Source organism: Maniola hyperantus, chromosome 28 (genome assembly GCF_902806685.2).
Source record: "Maniola hyperantus chromosome 28, iAphHyp1.2, whole genome shotgun sequence".
Lineage (NCBI taxonomy): Eukaryota > Metazoa > Arthropoda > Insecta > Lepidoptera > Nymphalidae > Maniola > Maniola hyperantus.
Genome location: NC_048563.1, coordinates 3,537,677 through 3,552,208, shown reverse-complemented (window position 1 = coordinate 3,552,208; position 14,532 = coordinate 3,537,677). Strand labels below are relative to the sequence as shown.

General features: G+C 39.0%; 1 protein-coding gene across 6 annotated transcripts in view; it reads right to left on the bottom strand.

Moving 5' to 3' along the window:
• The window catches only part of LOC117994948 (uncharacterized), a 42,536-nt gene extending 28,502 nt beyond the window's left edge, over positions 1-14,034 (bottom strand). For 4 of the 6 annotated variants that reach the window (XM_069508477.1, XM_069508471.1, XM_069508473.1 and 1 more), the window contains exons 1-7: positions 11,523-11,662; positions 10,795-10,897; positions 10,083-10,250; positions 8,839-8,911; positions 7,473-7,630; positions 2,586-2,649; positions 819-962 (exon numbers count right to left, since the gene is read on the bottom strand). In XM_069508477.1, coding sequence (XP_069364578.1) covers positions 819-962; positions 2,586-2,649; positions 7,473-7,630; positions 8,839-8,911; positions 10,083-10,250; positions 10,795-10,897; positions 11,523-11,526 — 714 coding nt within the window. In that variant the 5' untranslated portion in view covers positions 11,527-11,662. Of the gene's footprint in view, positions 1-818; positions 963-2,585; positions 2,650-4,003; positions 4,174-7,472; positions 7,631-8,838; positions 8,912-10,082; positions 10,251-10,794; positions 10,898-11,522; positions 11,663-13,938 lie in introns of those variants that run through there. The other 2 variants (XM_069508472.1, XM_069508476.1) reach the window with 2 other exon arrangements.
• Between the last annotated feature and the right edge of the window lie 498 nt (positions 14,035-14,532).

Genomic DNA, 14,532 nt, shown 5'->3' with positions numbered 1-14,532 from the left:
AACCCAAAGAGAACATTCATTCGCATTCGGCCATTTTGTTTAGAGTCCTGTAGCAGAAAAACGTAGCGTTTAGTCCAATATTGCGGTAAAATGGTGTTCAAGTGGAACGATTGAAATCCATGATATACAATGAATCAAAAGCTTAATTTGCTATAATCCGCTGAAACAAGTCAACTCTGTATGGTGCAACATGCCTTGTTGCAGCATGCGATTTTTCCTGCATGTTTAGCAGGGCGGGCGGTGCATATCGCGTGCTGCATGTTGCACCATACAGATTCGATTTGTTTCAGCGGATTATAGCAAACTAGATGATGTCCGCGACGTCGTCCGCGTGGATTTAGCTTTTTTTTTAAATCCCGTGGGAACTTTTTGCTTTTCCGGGATAAAACGTCGCAACGGTGCATGGAATTATCAATCAGTACCCCCTTATTATAAATGCGAAAGTGTGTTTGTTTGTTGGTTTGTCCTTTTTCAATCACGTCACAACGGTGCAACGGATTGACGTGATTTTTTGCATGGGTATAGATAAAGACCTGAAGAGTGACATAGGCTACTTTTTATCCCGGAAAATTAAAGAGTTCCCACGGGATTTTTAAAAAACCTAATTCAACGCGGACGAAGTCGCGGGCATCAGCTAGTTAAGCTTTTGGTTGATTGTATAGATTCTTCTTCTTCTTCTTCTTTGGGGCTATACATACAGGTCCTTGATATCCCTGAATCACTGCGACCGTCTCCGATCTATTGTGTTTGCCTCCACTTCACACTTCCTTGTATAGATTGGTCATCATGAGGGTGGTGTTCAATATGCTACTACTCACATTCTTCTTCTTGCTAAGCAGCATCATGGTCTTTCGGCACTGAAGGATCTCCTTCTCCAGCTTGAGGTCGTTCAGCTTCAGCTCCAACTGCTGGTACGCAAAATCTATGTCCTGCTCCGAAGCCTGACCTTGCTCAAAGCCAACCTGTAATTGGGACAATGACTATTATCTCTACATAGTATAAAATAAAGTCGCTTCCCGCGTCTGTATGTATGTATGTATGAACGCGTCGATCTTTTAAACCACGCAACGGATTTTAATGCGGTTTTCACCAATAGATAGAGTGATTCAAGAGGAAGGTTTATAGCTATAGTTTAATTCTCAAAAAATTAGAGATCGCTAGGGAAATTGAAATAATGTGAATTAGGTTGGAAAAATCCTCTTATTTGAGAGTTTCCGAGACAATGACACCTGAATGACACCACATTAGTATCTACATTGCACCCATGCGAATCCGGGGCGGGTCGCTAGGTATACATAAACTCTTTTACAAAAAAAGCGGGCACTTAAGCAAAGAACTATTTTATAGTTACTATTAGTTTGTTTGACAATTTTAGGTATGTTATCCTCAGAATTTTATAAATTAATTAGGAAGGAATAGTTTTCATCAGTTTTATCATAACAATTTGATTAAATTTTATTCTGGTGCAATAATTGTCACATGTGCACCTCAGTGTGCTGTGGCCCAAGCTCAACCACCACAACAGACAAGATGCGAGATCTATGGAGCGCACTCAGACTTTGCGTAGACTTAAGACAGTGTTATTGTTTTAACTCAATCTTAAGTCTGAGCAAAGTCAAAGAGCGCTCTATAGATCTCAGCCTCAGACCAAAGAGAGAACTCGTGAAACACAGACATAGGAAATAAATGAATTAACTTTAAAATGTTTGTTTTATTTTACTTACTCATCATCATTATCATTTGACAACCTCCATGGAGCAGTGGTGAGTACTGTGGTGTTACAAGTGAGAGGTGCTAGGTACGATTCCCGGCAGGGGCAATTTGGTAATTAATTTCTAAATTGTGTCTAGTACATGATCTGTTTATCTTCTAAGCAAACTAAGGAAACCTATAATTTTTCATAGTCACACTAATATTATAAAGGCGAAAGTTTGTGTTTGTTTGTATGTGTGTGTGTATGTTTGTTACTCCTTCACGCAAAAACTACTGAACGGATTTGGCTGAAATTTGGAATGAGCATAGATTATACTCTGGATTAACCCATAGGCTACTTTTTTAGGGTTCCGTACCTCAAAAGGAAAAACGGAACCCATATAGGATCACTTTATTGTCTGTCCGTCTGTCAAGAAACCTACAAGGTACTTCCCGTTGACCTAGAATCATGAAATTTGGTAGGTAGGTGGGTCTTATAGCTGGCTTTAGGGGAAAAATCTGAAAACCGTGAATTTAGGGTAAGATAATACAAGAAAAATTAAATTGTGGTCATGAACTAATAATTAGTATTTTCAACTTTCGAAGTGAGTGACTATATCAAGTGGGGTTATGAAAGGTCTTCACCTGTACATTCTAAAACAGATATTTATTTATTTTTATGCATTATAGTTTTTGAATTATCGTGCAAAATGTCGAAAAAATTCGACTGTAATACGGAACCCTTAATACGCGAGCCTGACTCGCACTTGGCTGGTTTTTTCCCGGAAAATCAAGTGTTCCCACAGGATTTTGAAAACCTAAATCCACGCGGAAGAAGTCGCGGGCATCAGCTAGTGAGTAATATGATAAAGAGGAAGCAAGCCAAGACTTACCGCATTATCTTCATCCTCAAAAGACACGTCAAGGTTACCACCGTTGGTGCAAAGGTCTTGCTTCCTGCAACAAGGAAAAATTTGATCATAATCATCATCAACAACCGAAAGACGTCCACAGCTGGACATAGACTTCCAAATGCAACGGTCTTGTGCAGTCTGAATCCAGTGGCTCCCTGCGACTCGCTTGATGTCGTCCGTCCACCTAGTTGGAGGTCTACTTCTTTCTTCACTCTGGGCTAGTTTTTGCACTTAAACGTTTTTAGAATAGAATAGAATGTTTTTTTATTCATGTAAACTTTTTAAAAGTGCTTATGAATAGTCAGGTAGTTTTAATTTACCACTGGTTCTGAACGCCGTTCCTACCTAGAACAACCAGCAAGAAACTCGGCGGTTGATCTTTTTAATTTTTCAATTTACAATGTTATTATACCATACTATACAAGCCATTGCAGCCCCGTGCATTGCTGGAGCAAGTCAAATCCAAGCTTTTTTATCGTTTCCATAGTCTGCGACTGTATAATATGCTTTTTTTAGGAGCATACTTTTAACACATTTTTTAAACTTGTGTAAAGGCAAGTCCAAAACTGCTTATGGAATTTCCATGTTTTGTGCGCTTTCGGTGCAAGGTCGCCACTACAGCACCTTGTATGTTTTATACACATTTGTTTCAAATGAAAATGCCCTAATCCCTACTACCTAATATTATAAATGCGAAAGTGTTTGTGCGTCGGTTTGTAATTCAATCACGTTGCAACAGATTAACGTGATTTTTGCATAGATATAGTTACAAGACCTGGAGAGTGACATAAGCTACTTTTTATCTTAAAAACAGTTCCCAGGGGATTTTAAGAAACCTTAATCCACACAGGCATCACCTAGTAAGTGTTCAAGTTGAACTGTTTGGGTATAATCTAAATATTTACATTGTATAACATACACAAGTCAAAACTCTTGAGCAATTGTATTGTTTTTCGGAGTACCTAATCTCTTCGCCGAATTGAATGAAATAAAGTAGCCATACACGTTTGCCTGTTTTTTTCACTGATTTAAGTATAACAGCTTTCGAATAGGTGGAAATTTCAAAGGGTTTTGCGCAATCAGAAGGTAATAGAAAACTCACATTTCGTTTTTCACAATAGGTTAATAAGTTCAGTGCTGAAAGGCGAGTCAAATAATGTAATACGAATAAGAAAGATTTGGGAAAAGGTACCCTTATTTTTCGTAGGTAATAAAAAAGCAAACCGTCATATTTTCACAGTAAAATAATTAATAATTTTTGCAGTAAATTACATAACTTCACCGATTTTACATTGTTGTTTAAAGCATATTCAACGAAAATACAATTTTCTACAACAAATATCGTTTGTTTAGCACAAAAACATTGAAAAATCCAAGTTTGAAAAGATCGAACTTACTCCTTGCTGGAAGTTTTCATCGACGAAAAATACTTGTTTAACAGCATGACGCCACAAGTCAACGAAATTGAAACGATAAACACTTCCTAATTAAACGAAAAACGCACAATTTCCAGTACAAATCAATCTAATTTAGAGAAAATCTTCAACATAATATCGTAAACGTACAGTTAGCACTTAGTGGCAGACATTTAAATTTCAAAGTTCAAACAAAGAGTAAAATATAGATTTCAAAGATTACCAAAGTCACAGACCAATAACATATGACCAAAGTACTCTGTGATTTGATTTGTGAAACAATATTTGACTCTTCAAGCGCTTATCTTATCGCTGTAGAATGCAACTACAAAAAAATCCGTAATTTTCTGGCAAAGTTTTTGAAGCGCTGTTGTGGCTGTAAGCGATAATAATCAAATCAAATTACGAGCTATGATTGGATCAGATAACCTCAAAATGATGGCAAATAATATAAAGTTACACGCACATTACATAATTTACATCGGCACTCAGCAAAAAAGATAGTGGTAATGGGTAACTTTAGAAACATGTCAACTTTTGAATCAATGCAACGGTTCAAAGGAAATAATGGAATTAAAATTGTTACGAAAATAATAATTTTAGGATAAAAACAATGCATTTAGCAAAATAATGCATTTCACAAAAAAAATATAGCATTAGTTATTTTAATGAGGTAAAATAGTGTTTTAATACGGTATTTGCCTATGTCAAAAATAAAATATTTCTCAGTGATTATTAAAATATAGAAGACCAAAATACCTAAAATCCCTGAAAATCCACGTCTTTTGTTAGTTTTATGTGTGATTTTAAATTATCGATTAAATTGAAAAAGCACGTCAAATTATTACGTATTTCACACAAAAAGTTATTTTAATGAGGTAGGTAATAGTATAGAATATTCAACATCCCCAGGGGTAATGTAATGTCTTACGTCATTCGTCGTCATAAATCCCAAGCGTAACGAGGGAATGTAGAGTAACTCCCGAGCGTAGCGAGGGTGTTGCATCAAGAATCCTGAGTGAAGCGCGGGGTTTAGGGGATGCCAAAGATTAAGACGGTATTACCCCCAAGTTCAATACTCTACTTTTCACACCTCGCAAGACAATAAAATTAAAATCTTCGTATGCTTAAATAGGTAGGTACCTATCATTCAGTTGTTTCGGCGTGATGCGCGGCCATGATACAGACAGACAGACAAAAATGGAAAAAATTACAGTTTTGGGTCAGTATCGATTATAGAGTGCCCTCGAAAATATTAATCAGTAATAAATGCGAAAGTGTGTTTGTTTGTTGGTTTGTCCTTTTTCAATCACGTCGCAACGGTGCAACGGATTGACGTGATTTTTTGCATGGGTATAGATAAAGACCTGGAGAGTGACATAGGCTACTTTTTATCCCAGAAAATCAAAGAGTTCCCACGGGATTTTTAAATAACTTAATTCCACGCGGACGAAGTCGCGGGCATCAGCTAGTTTAAAATATATTCAATGTATAGTATTGGACCTGTTATAGTTTTATTATAAGTATAGATATATATAAAATGGGAAACGTTTTACGGCATTCCGAACCAGTGGTAAATTAAAACTACCCGACGATTCGAAAGCGCTTGTAAAAAGTCTACTTGAATAAAAACATATTCTATTCTATTCTATTCTAATTACGTACCTGTTCACCGATTTGGACCGGCGCGGCGGCGCAGCGACGCGCGGCGGCGCGCCGGTCCACACCTCCTCACGCCGCGGCGTTAGGAGGTGGACTAGTTGACGCCCATAACTCTAACCAGACATCTAGTGCTCATGTCCGATACCTGTGCGTGTCCTAGGTGATGCTGTATTGATTTTATCACGTCTAGTGCTCATGTCCGGAACCTATACGTATCCTAGGCGATGCAGTATTGATTTTCTTATATTATTGGAGTGGGGGGAAGCAAATTGGTCCTATGGTGATTTATTTATTAATAACTAGCTTATGCTCGCGACTTCGTCCGCGTGAACTACACAAATTTCAAACCTCTATTTTAGGGTACCCTCTTAGGGTTTGAATCTTCAAAAATCCTTTCTCAACTGATGTCTACGTCGTAACCAAACCAACCTGCTGTAAATTTCAGCCTGATGCGTCCCGATTGAGCGGTGCGTATCAGATCAGTCAATCACCTTTTCCTTTTATCACTGCCCCTATTATAAATGCGAAAGTGTGTTTGTTTTTTGGTTTGTTAGTTTCTCCTTCAATCACATCGCAACGGAGTAACGGATCGACGGGATTTTTTGCATGGGTTGGGTATAGTTTTAAGACCTGGAGAGTGACATAGGCTACTTTTTATCCCGGAAAATCAAAGAGTTCCCACGGGATTTTTAAAACCTAAATCCACGCGTACGAAGTCGCGGGCATCAGCTAGTATTTTATCTGTGTAGCCTTATGTATGTCTATTATATTTTATTTGTATATATTAGTATATTAATAATATGTAGGTATTTTATATCTTATATATGGTTTAGTTTATTTAGCTATTGGTATTTAGGTTTATTATACACCACCTACTTTTGTCCATTTGTTCGTTTTCTCCCTAGCGTTAAGGTTGTCTGGAAGAGATCGCTATTTAGCGATAAGACCGCCTTTTTGTACCTACTTTTTAAGATTTCTTTTTGTAACCTGTCATTTGTGTTTTTGTGGTGCAATAAAGTATATACATACATACATAAAGTGGCGTGCAGCTAATAGAGGCATAAACGCACTGCTTACCCTCGTTGTAATAAATCAATGCTTATTTTTCATTAAAACCTGCCGGAAAATAAGTTCATACTTAAATGCATACCCTGGCTTGAAATCCTATGCACGCCACTACATACATACATCATCACCATCCACCAATAGACTTCACTGCTGGACATAGATCTCTTGTAGGGAATTCCACACACCACGGTCTTGCGCCGCCTGTATCCAGCGTCTCCCTGCGACTCGTCTGATTTCGTCCGTCCACCTAGTGGGGTGTCTTCCAACGCTGCGTCTTCCGGTGCGAGGTCGCCATTCCAGCACCTTGGGACCCCAACGTCTATCGGTTGTACGAACTATGAGCCCTGCCCATTGCCACTTCAGCTTCGCAACTCGTTGAGCTATGTCGGTTACTCTAGTTCTCCTACGGATCTCCTCATTTCTGATTTGATCACGTACATACATACATATCTAAATATATAAAAGGAAAAGGTGACTGACTACTGACTGACTGACTGATCTATCAACGCACAGCTTAAACTACTGGACGGATCGGGCTGAAATTTGGCATGCAGATAGCTATTGTGACGTAGGCATCCGCTAAGAAAGGATTTTTGAAAATTCAACCCCTAAGTGGGTAAAATAGGGGTTTGAAATTTGTGTGGTCCACGCGGACGAAGTCGCGAGCATAAGCTAGATTTGATCACGTACATACATACATATTTTAGTATAAAGTACTCACAGGCTGGAACGTTCCCGGCTGCTCACGCTGTCGTTGTCGTTGCGGAACGAGTACGAGCTGTTCTCGTTCCGGTGACCGCCTGACTCCGTGCCGTAGTTGTTGTTTCTGTTGTTGTTGTATCTTTTCTCTCTCGGCTGCGACTGCCGGGAGTCGTTTTTCTGTTTTGGACAAAATTTTCATGATTTTAGAAAATAAAATAATACTGACGCCTGAGTGATGCGGCGTCTAGTGTTGCTGCGTTACAATGACGTTTCCTACAATTTTTAGGGTTCCGTACCTCAAAAGGAAAAACGGAACCCTTATATGATCATTTTGTTGTCTGTCTGTCTGTCAAGAAATCTACAGGGAACTTTCTGTTGACCTAGAATCATGAAATTTGGCAGATAGGTAGATCTCATAGCTGATATTTGGGGGAAAATCTGAAAACCGTGAATTTGTGGTTACAACATACAAAAAAAATTAAATTGTGGCCATAAACTAATAATTAGTATTTTCAATTTTCGTAGTAAGATAACTATATCAAGTGGGGTATCATATGAAAGGTCTTCACTTGTATAATCTAAAACAGATTTTTATTTATTTTTATGCATCATAGTTTTTGAATTATCCTGCAAAATGTGGAAAAAATACGTCTGTATTACGGAACCTTCATTGCGCGAGCCTGACTCGCGCTTGACAGGTTTTTTGTTTTAATTGATAGAGAAGCTTTGCGAAATTGTCACAAAAAATTTGGATTCCAACTGAACCCTGATACTGCAGGGGACCTGACCACCAAAACTGATGGGATTTAGAAACTGTCGGTTATAAATTGATACTGGAGGTACCTACCAAATAAAAACTTTTTGAACTCGAGGACCCAACTCCTCAGCTCTGATGCTGTAAGGATTTGCATTCTTAAATAGTAGTGAACCCACGGGATTTTTAAAGAATCATGTATTTAAATGTTTTTTTTTTACGAAATTTGTTACCTTGCAAAATCAAAAGTTCCCGCGGGATTTTTAAATACCTAGTTCCACGCGGGCGAAGACGCGGGCATCAGCTAGTTGCAAATAAAACATCTGACTGACGCTAGAGGTCAACGAACGTTGCGTAAGTAGGCCACTCGGAGTCAACGCCGCGTAGTAGGCGGGGCATTAACCCAAGTTTTGCGTGCTATATATTGCGAGGTTTTAAAGATACTAAATCACTAAAACTACAAAATGAGGCAAATGGTTATTGGTATTGGATTGTGTTTAGGTAGTATAACAATAACGCTAAGTTTTTGATAGCGTTGTATTGCCCTGTATTTTAACGAAATCTGAAAACTGCAGACACATAAAGAAAAGATATTCGTTTCTAGAACTTCAGTTCATCATTTTATATTTACCTTATGCGCTATGTGTATATTAAATTTCAGAGGTTCCATCCTGTTAAGTTTCATCATAGCCAGCTTTGCTTCACTACAACAAAAAAGATAAAATTAAAAAAAAATGCAACAGTAGTGCTATCCTGTTCACAATGTTCTCTATGGAGAGGGATGGCTAGTTTTTAAGCGTGGACACACATATCCGTATTCTATACTAATATTATAAAATGCGAAAGTAATGAAAGTATGCGTGTCTGGAAGTTGCCGTGTGTGTGCGCACGAAGTTTCGGCTACTGCGTGCAACGTGCGTGTTGCGTGTGAAGTGTGCGTGTATGCAACGTCCATATACAGTGCAACGAGAACAAAGGCTTAGATATTTAAACACTTGACGGCAGCGTTAGTTCCGATTTTCGCCACGCGCCAAGATAACCTTGTCGCACTGTAAGTTACAGATTCTAACGGTAGCCATCGACCGAGTTGCCGGGTGACTAGCCGATCGTGCGTAAAGCTTATTTCACACTCATCATCATCATCAACCAATAGACTCCACTGCTGGACATAGGTCTCTTGTAGGGACTTCCACACGCCACGGTCTTGCGCCGCCGCCATCCAGCGGCTCCCTGCGACTCGTCTGATGCCGTCCGTCCACCTAGTGGGGGGTCTTCCAACGCTGCGTCTTCCGGTGCGAGGTCGCCATTCTAGCACCTTGGGATCCCAACGTCTATCGGTTGTACGAACTATGTGCCCTGCCCATTGCCACTTCAGCTTCGCAACCCGTTGAGCTATGTCGGTTACTCTAGTTCTCCTACGGATCTCCTCATTTCTGATTTGATCACGTAAAGAAACTCCTCATAGCTCTCTCCATCGCCCGCTGAGTGACTCTCAGCTTTCTTATGAGGCCCATAGTTAGCGACCATGTCTCTGATCCATATGTCATCACTGGCAACACGCACTGTTCGAAGACTTTGGTCTTCAAGCACTGAGGAGTTTTGGACAAGAAGACATCTCACACTACAGGATATAAATACATTAAAATAGACATTCAAGGTTACAATAATTCGCATAGGGCTAAAAATTGGTATGAATGTTGGGAACATCAATATAAATCGATGGGGACTTTTCATAATTCATTTATATATTGGTGTTTACAACATTTGTACCAATTTTTAGCCCCATGCGAATTATTGTAACCTTGAATGTCAATTTTGACATTACTATAATATAATTTATAGGCCGTAGTGTGCAATGAGCTTAATGGTTCTAACCCGGGCGTCTCGTAAGATATCAGCGCGTATCTCTTCAGAGGATCCTTGCTGAGGTGGACCTGCAGTAGGTTCCCGTACGCAGCAAACGCGGTGCGGAGACCCTCCTCGTTTATAGCTTTGGTGATGTTGGTGACGTATAGCTTGCAGTGGTCGAGCTGCACGCCGCCACTGTTGGCAAAAAAAGCAAAAATTAACCAGTAATAATAGAAAGTTTTCAAGGGGCTGGTCTGGTCGGAGGCTTCGGCCGTGGCTAGTTACCATCCTAGCGCCAAAGCGTACCGCATACCCCTACCAGGTTAGCCCGCTTCCACCTAAGACTGCATCACCACTTATCATCAGGTGAGATTGCAGTCAAGGGCCAACTTGTATCTGAATAAATTAATAAAATATAAACCTATAGCTTAATCCAGTCGTTCATGAAGTTAACTGCATGACGCGTCGCATTAGCATTTTTTGGCGTCAGTGGGGTGCGCGACGCTAGCGAGCGGAACAGAACGCCGCGCCGCACCCCACGTTCGCCATGTGCATTAGTGTGAGTGCTACATCCGAACATAGTACACGAGGGCGTAGAACAATACCTGCGCGAGCTTGCATTCGCATCTTACTATTTAACTGCCGGGAACTTAAGATGGTACCTACGGAATCCTTCGTGTGGCAGTCTGAGTAGTTTTTTACATCAGATGCAGTGATTTGAACAATGAAAATAGCTTACCTAACTTCATCATCAGCGTACTGAGCGTCGTATGTGTTGTCATAATCTTCTTTCATGGGGTCCCACTCCTGGGACATGTTGTGGCGGCCCCGCGACGTCATCTCTGCACAAACAAACAGTTCCTTGTATTATTTTATTTTTTATATAAATTACATAAAATGTTTTTGAGTTTTTTAGGTCTCGTGTAACTCAATTTACGGGCAGTCACAACGAGCATTGAGAAACAGGTCTTTTGACTTTACTACTCGAGTATTAGAGGCGCCGGGATAACCTAACCAGGTCTAGCTGGTAATGTGTGGTACAGCCTTAAAAAATAAACGTTTTTTCTTTCTTTCTTTAAAAACAAGTCGTACAAAAAAATAACCTAACCTAAAGAACACATAAAATACGGTCACCTGATGTTAAGTGATTACCAACGCCCATTAACATTTGTAGCACCAATGCGTTGCCGGCCTTTCAGGAATTTGTTGATTTTTTGTACTAGATGATGCCCGCGACTGCATGGATTTCAGTTTTTAAAAATCCCGTGGGAACTCTTATATTTTCCGGGATAAAAAGTAGCCTATGTCCTTCCCGGGATGCAAGCTATATCTGTATTCTGTACCAAATTTCGTAAAAATCGGTTGAACGGATGGGCCGTGAAAGGCTAGCAGACAGACAGACACACTTTCGCATTTATAAAATCAGTATGGATAATAATATTTATAACAATGCCGTGTAAATCTTACGCATTGCAAATTCGTCTGTCGTTTACAATAACACGCACTGATGTGCATCAGTCATCAGCAAGGAACAAGTTAACACTTCTTTACCACTTCTATATTATCTTAAATTCTGTGGTCACAACCGTATTTCGCGTGGGTTTCACTTAGTGCTTAGCTAAGACTAACGGAAATCTGCCTGGCTAGGTCAGCCTATTGCGCAAAATCTAGACATACGCATGCGCGAAGTAAACAATCGATTAAACCTCGCCTTTGATAACTGGTTTTATTGGACCAATTTTGACGGAACTTTTATTCACATTTGGCTATGTTTGCGTGAGTGCACACATGCAACAGCAGCAGAAAGTAATGTACATCGGCCTTTAGAATGACATTTCGGCTTTGTATAGAGCGTTGTCTCTGTCATTCATACCTACCTGACGTTTTGTCGGTCTCAACGACAGAGGCAACAACAACAACAATTCTACAAGTCTGCTATGCATTCTAAAGGTCGATGTACATTACTTTCTGCCGCGCCGTAACAAATTGTTATAGTGTGCGTAGCGCTGTTTCGACCGCAACGCGATTTACGTTACGCACACAAATGCGTTAACGCTTATCGATACATACACTACTACAACCAAGGCTGAGCGGCCATCGTGAAATAGAACATATTTAACTATGTACGACACACTATTCCTCTAATACAAATCATCTCAAAGTATTCAAAATTCAAATCATTAATCAGGGTTCCATAAAAGGGAAAAAAGAACCCTTTTAGGATCACTTAGTTGTCTGTCCATCGTGTCTTTTAAGAAAACCTATAGGGTACTCTCCATTGACCTAGAATCTTTATGTGATTTCTAATACGATTCTGAAGAAAATATAAAAAATTTGACTTTATACTTTGACAAGATTTTTTAAACCTTTATTACCTGTTATCTCCTAAACTCTAAAACCACCATGACCCAAACAAATGTTCCTCCCTGTGTTGGGGACCATATGCAGAGAATCTTTCAGCTTTTATAAAATAAGGAAGGTCTGGCACATGCTGGCTCTCTCTAATCCCAGTGGATTAGAAACTAGAATCTTTAATAGCAGACTAGAACTAATTAAGAATTAATCAATTGAATTTATTTTATTTCATGTAGGAAAGCCTGTGCCACTTATGATAATATTAAGACCTACCACTTTTTGGAAACACTAGCCCCTTGTTAATTTTCAAAATTTCATCCTAGATTTAGGGGACATGATATGAAACTACAATATCAACTGCCATCGTCAAATCCATTAAAACACTTTCTGACCAACAGAGTTGTTCACATATGGAATAAATTGCCTAAGGTATACAGAACTTGATATAACCACATGGTTATGTCAAGTTCTGTTAACCAGTTCAAGAATAGATTGGACAAACATTTGGAAAACTCGAAGCACTTCTGATATAGACGCATCAGTGAAAGCTGCCTAGTCTATTAAACAAAAAACACTCAAGCTAAGCCGGGCGGAGTAGCAATAGTTTTCTAAGAGTCAAAGAACCCAGCTTTAGTGAACTCATGTTCACTCATGCACAAATTACGAAAAAGTTGAAGATTATTTCGATCTTCAGCTTTCTCTGGAACTGGATTTGATGTGCCAGGAGGTTCATGGAAGTGGTCAAGATATACCTCATAAATGAGCAGTACAATGCAGAAAGCAAGCATCTTTTCCGTTCTGACAGCTTAAATATGTTCCTACATATATGTATGAACTAGCTTATGCTCGTGACCTCATCCGCGTGGACTACACAAATTTCAAACCCCTATTTCACCCCCTTAGGAGTTGAATTTTCAAAAATCCTTTCTTAGCGGATGCCTACGTCATAATATCTATCTGCATGCCAAATTTCAGCCCGATCCGTCCAGTAGTCTGACCTGTGCGTTGATAGATCAGTCAGTCACCTTTTCCTTTTATATACCTACTTAGATTCCTTTCACATGGTGAGGAATTTTTTGTTCAAAGAATGAAACAGATGGATCTGTGATAATCCATACTAATATTATAAATGCGAAAGTGTGACTGTCTGCTGCTAACCTTTTACCGCCCATCCGTTCAACCAATTTTGACAAAATTGGTACAGAGATAGCTTACATCTCGGGGCAGCACATAGGCTACTTTTTATCCCGAAAAATCAAACTAAATCCACGCAGACGAAGTCGCGGGCATCATCTAGTTTAAATATAAAAATAACATGGCTTTGTTTTATGGAAACAAAATAAATCAAGGTCAATTTGCCCAAAACTCGTTTACCGAACATTTTTTGTTCCAAAATTCAAATTATGCCGGTTCATTTGTACTTTGTAAAAGCACCACATGTTGTGTCAAAATACTAAGGTATGAAAATAATAGTTTTTTACGGGAGTATTTTAACAAATATGTTTATGAAATAATAATTTTTACTTACCAACAAAATAATAGCACCTAAAGGCCTCTAAAATACAATAAAACACCGAAAACAAAGGAAAAGACAAGACAACGCGTACCCAGCCTGCACCAGCGTTTCTCTTTTTAAAAAAATATTTTATTTATTTTGACACTTGACCAGTGCTGCCAGTGGCAAGCACTTCTCCCGCCGCGGACTACTTATTTTTGAAATATATATTAATTTTACTACGAAACAATGACGAAATTTTTATACCCTTTTTTGCACAGAAATATAGACCCTAGAGTTTTATGTTTTTTTTAATTTGCCACGCTAGAAGACTCGCTTCGTCACACCTTCATAAAATTTTCTACATTTTTATCATGTTCTTCTACTGATTTACCATATAACTATAGTGATATCATCATAAGCAAATGTTCCTTTCAAATTCTCCTACCTTATAATCCAATCTATTGTTCTTTGAAAACTTGATACAGTGATAGTTCCTACATTAGTTACACGGCATACCAAAAGGAATTCTTTTAAACTGATACAAATTACCAGCCGCTTCAAAAGCTGCATGACAATATAGGCACTGGAATAAGAAAATACCAAATTATTCATTTAAATATTTAG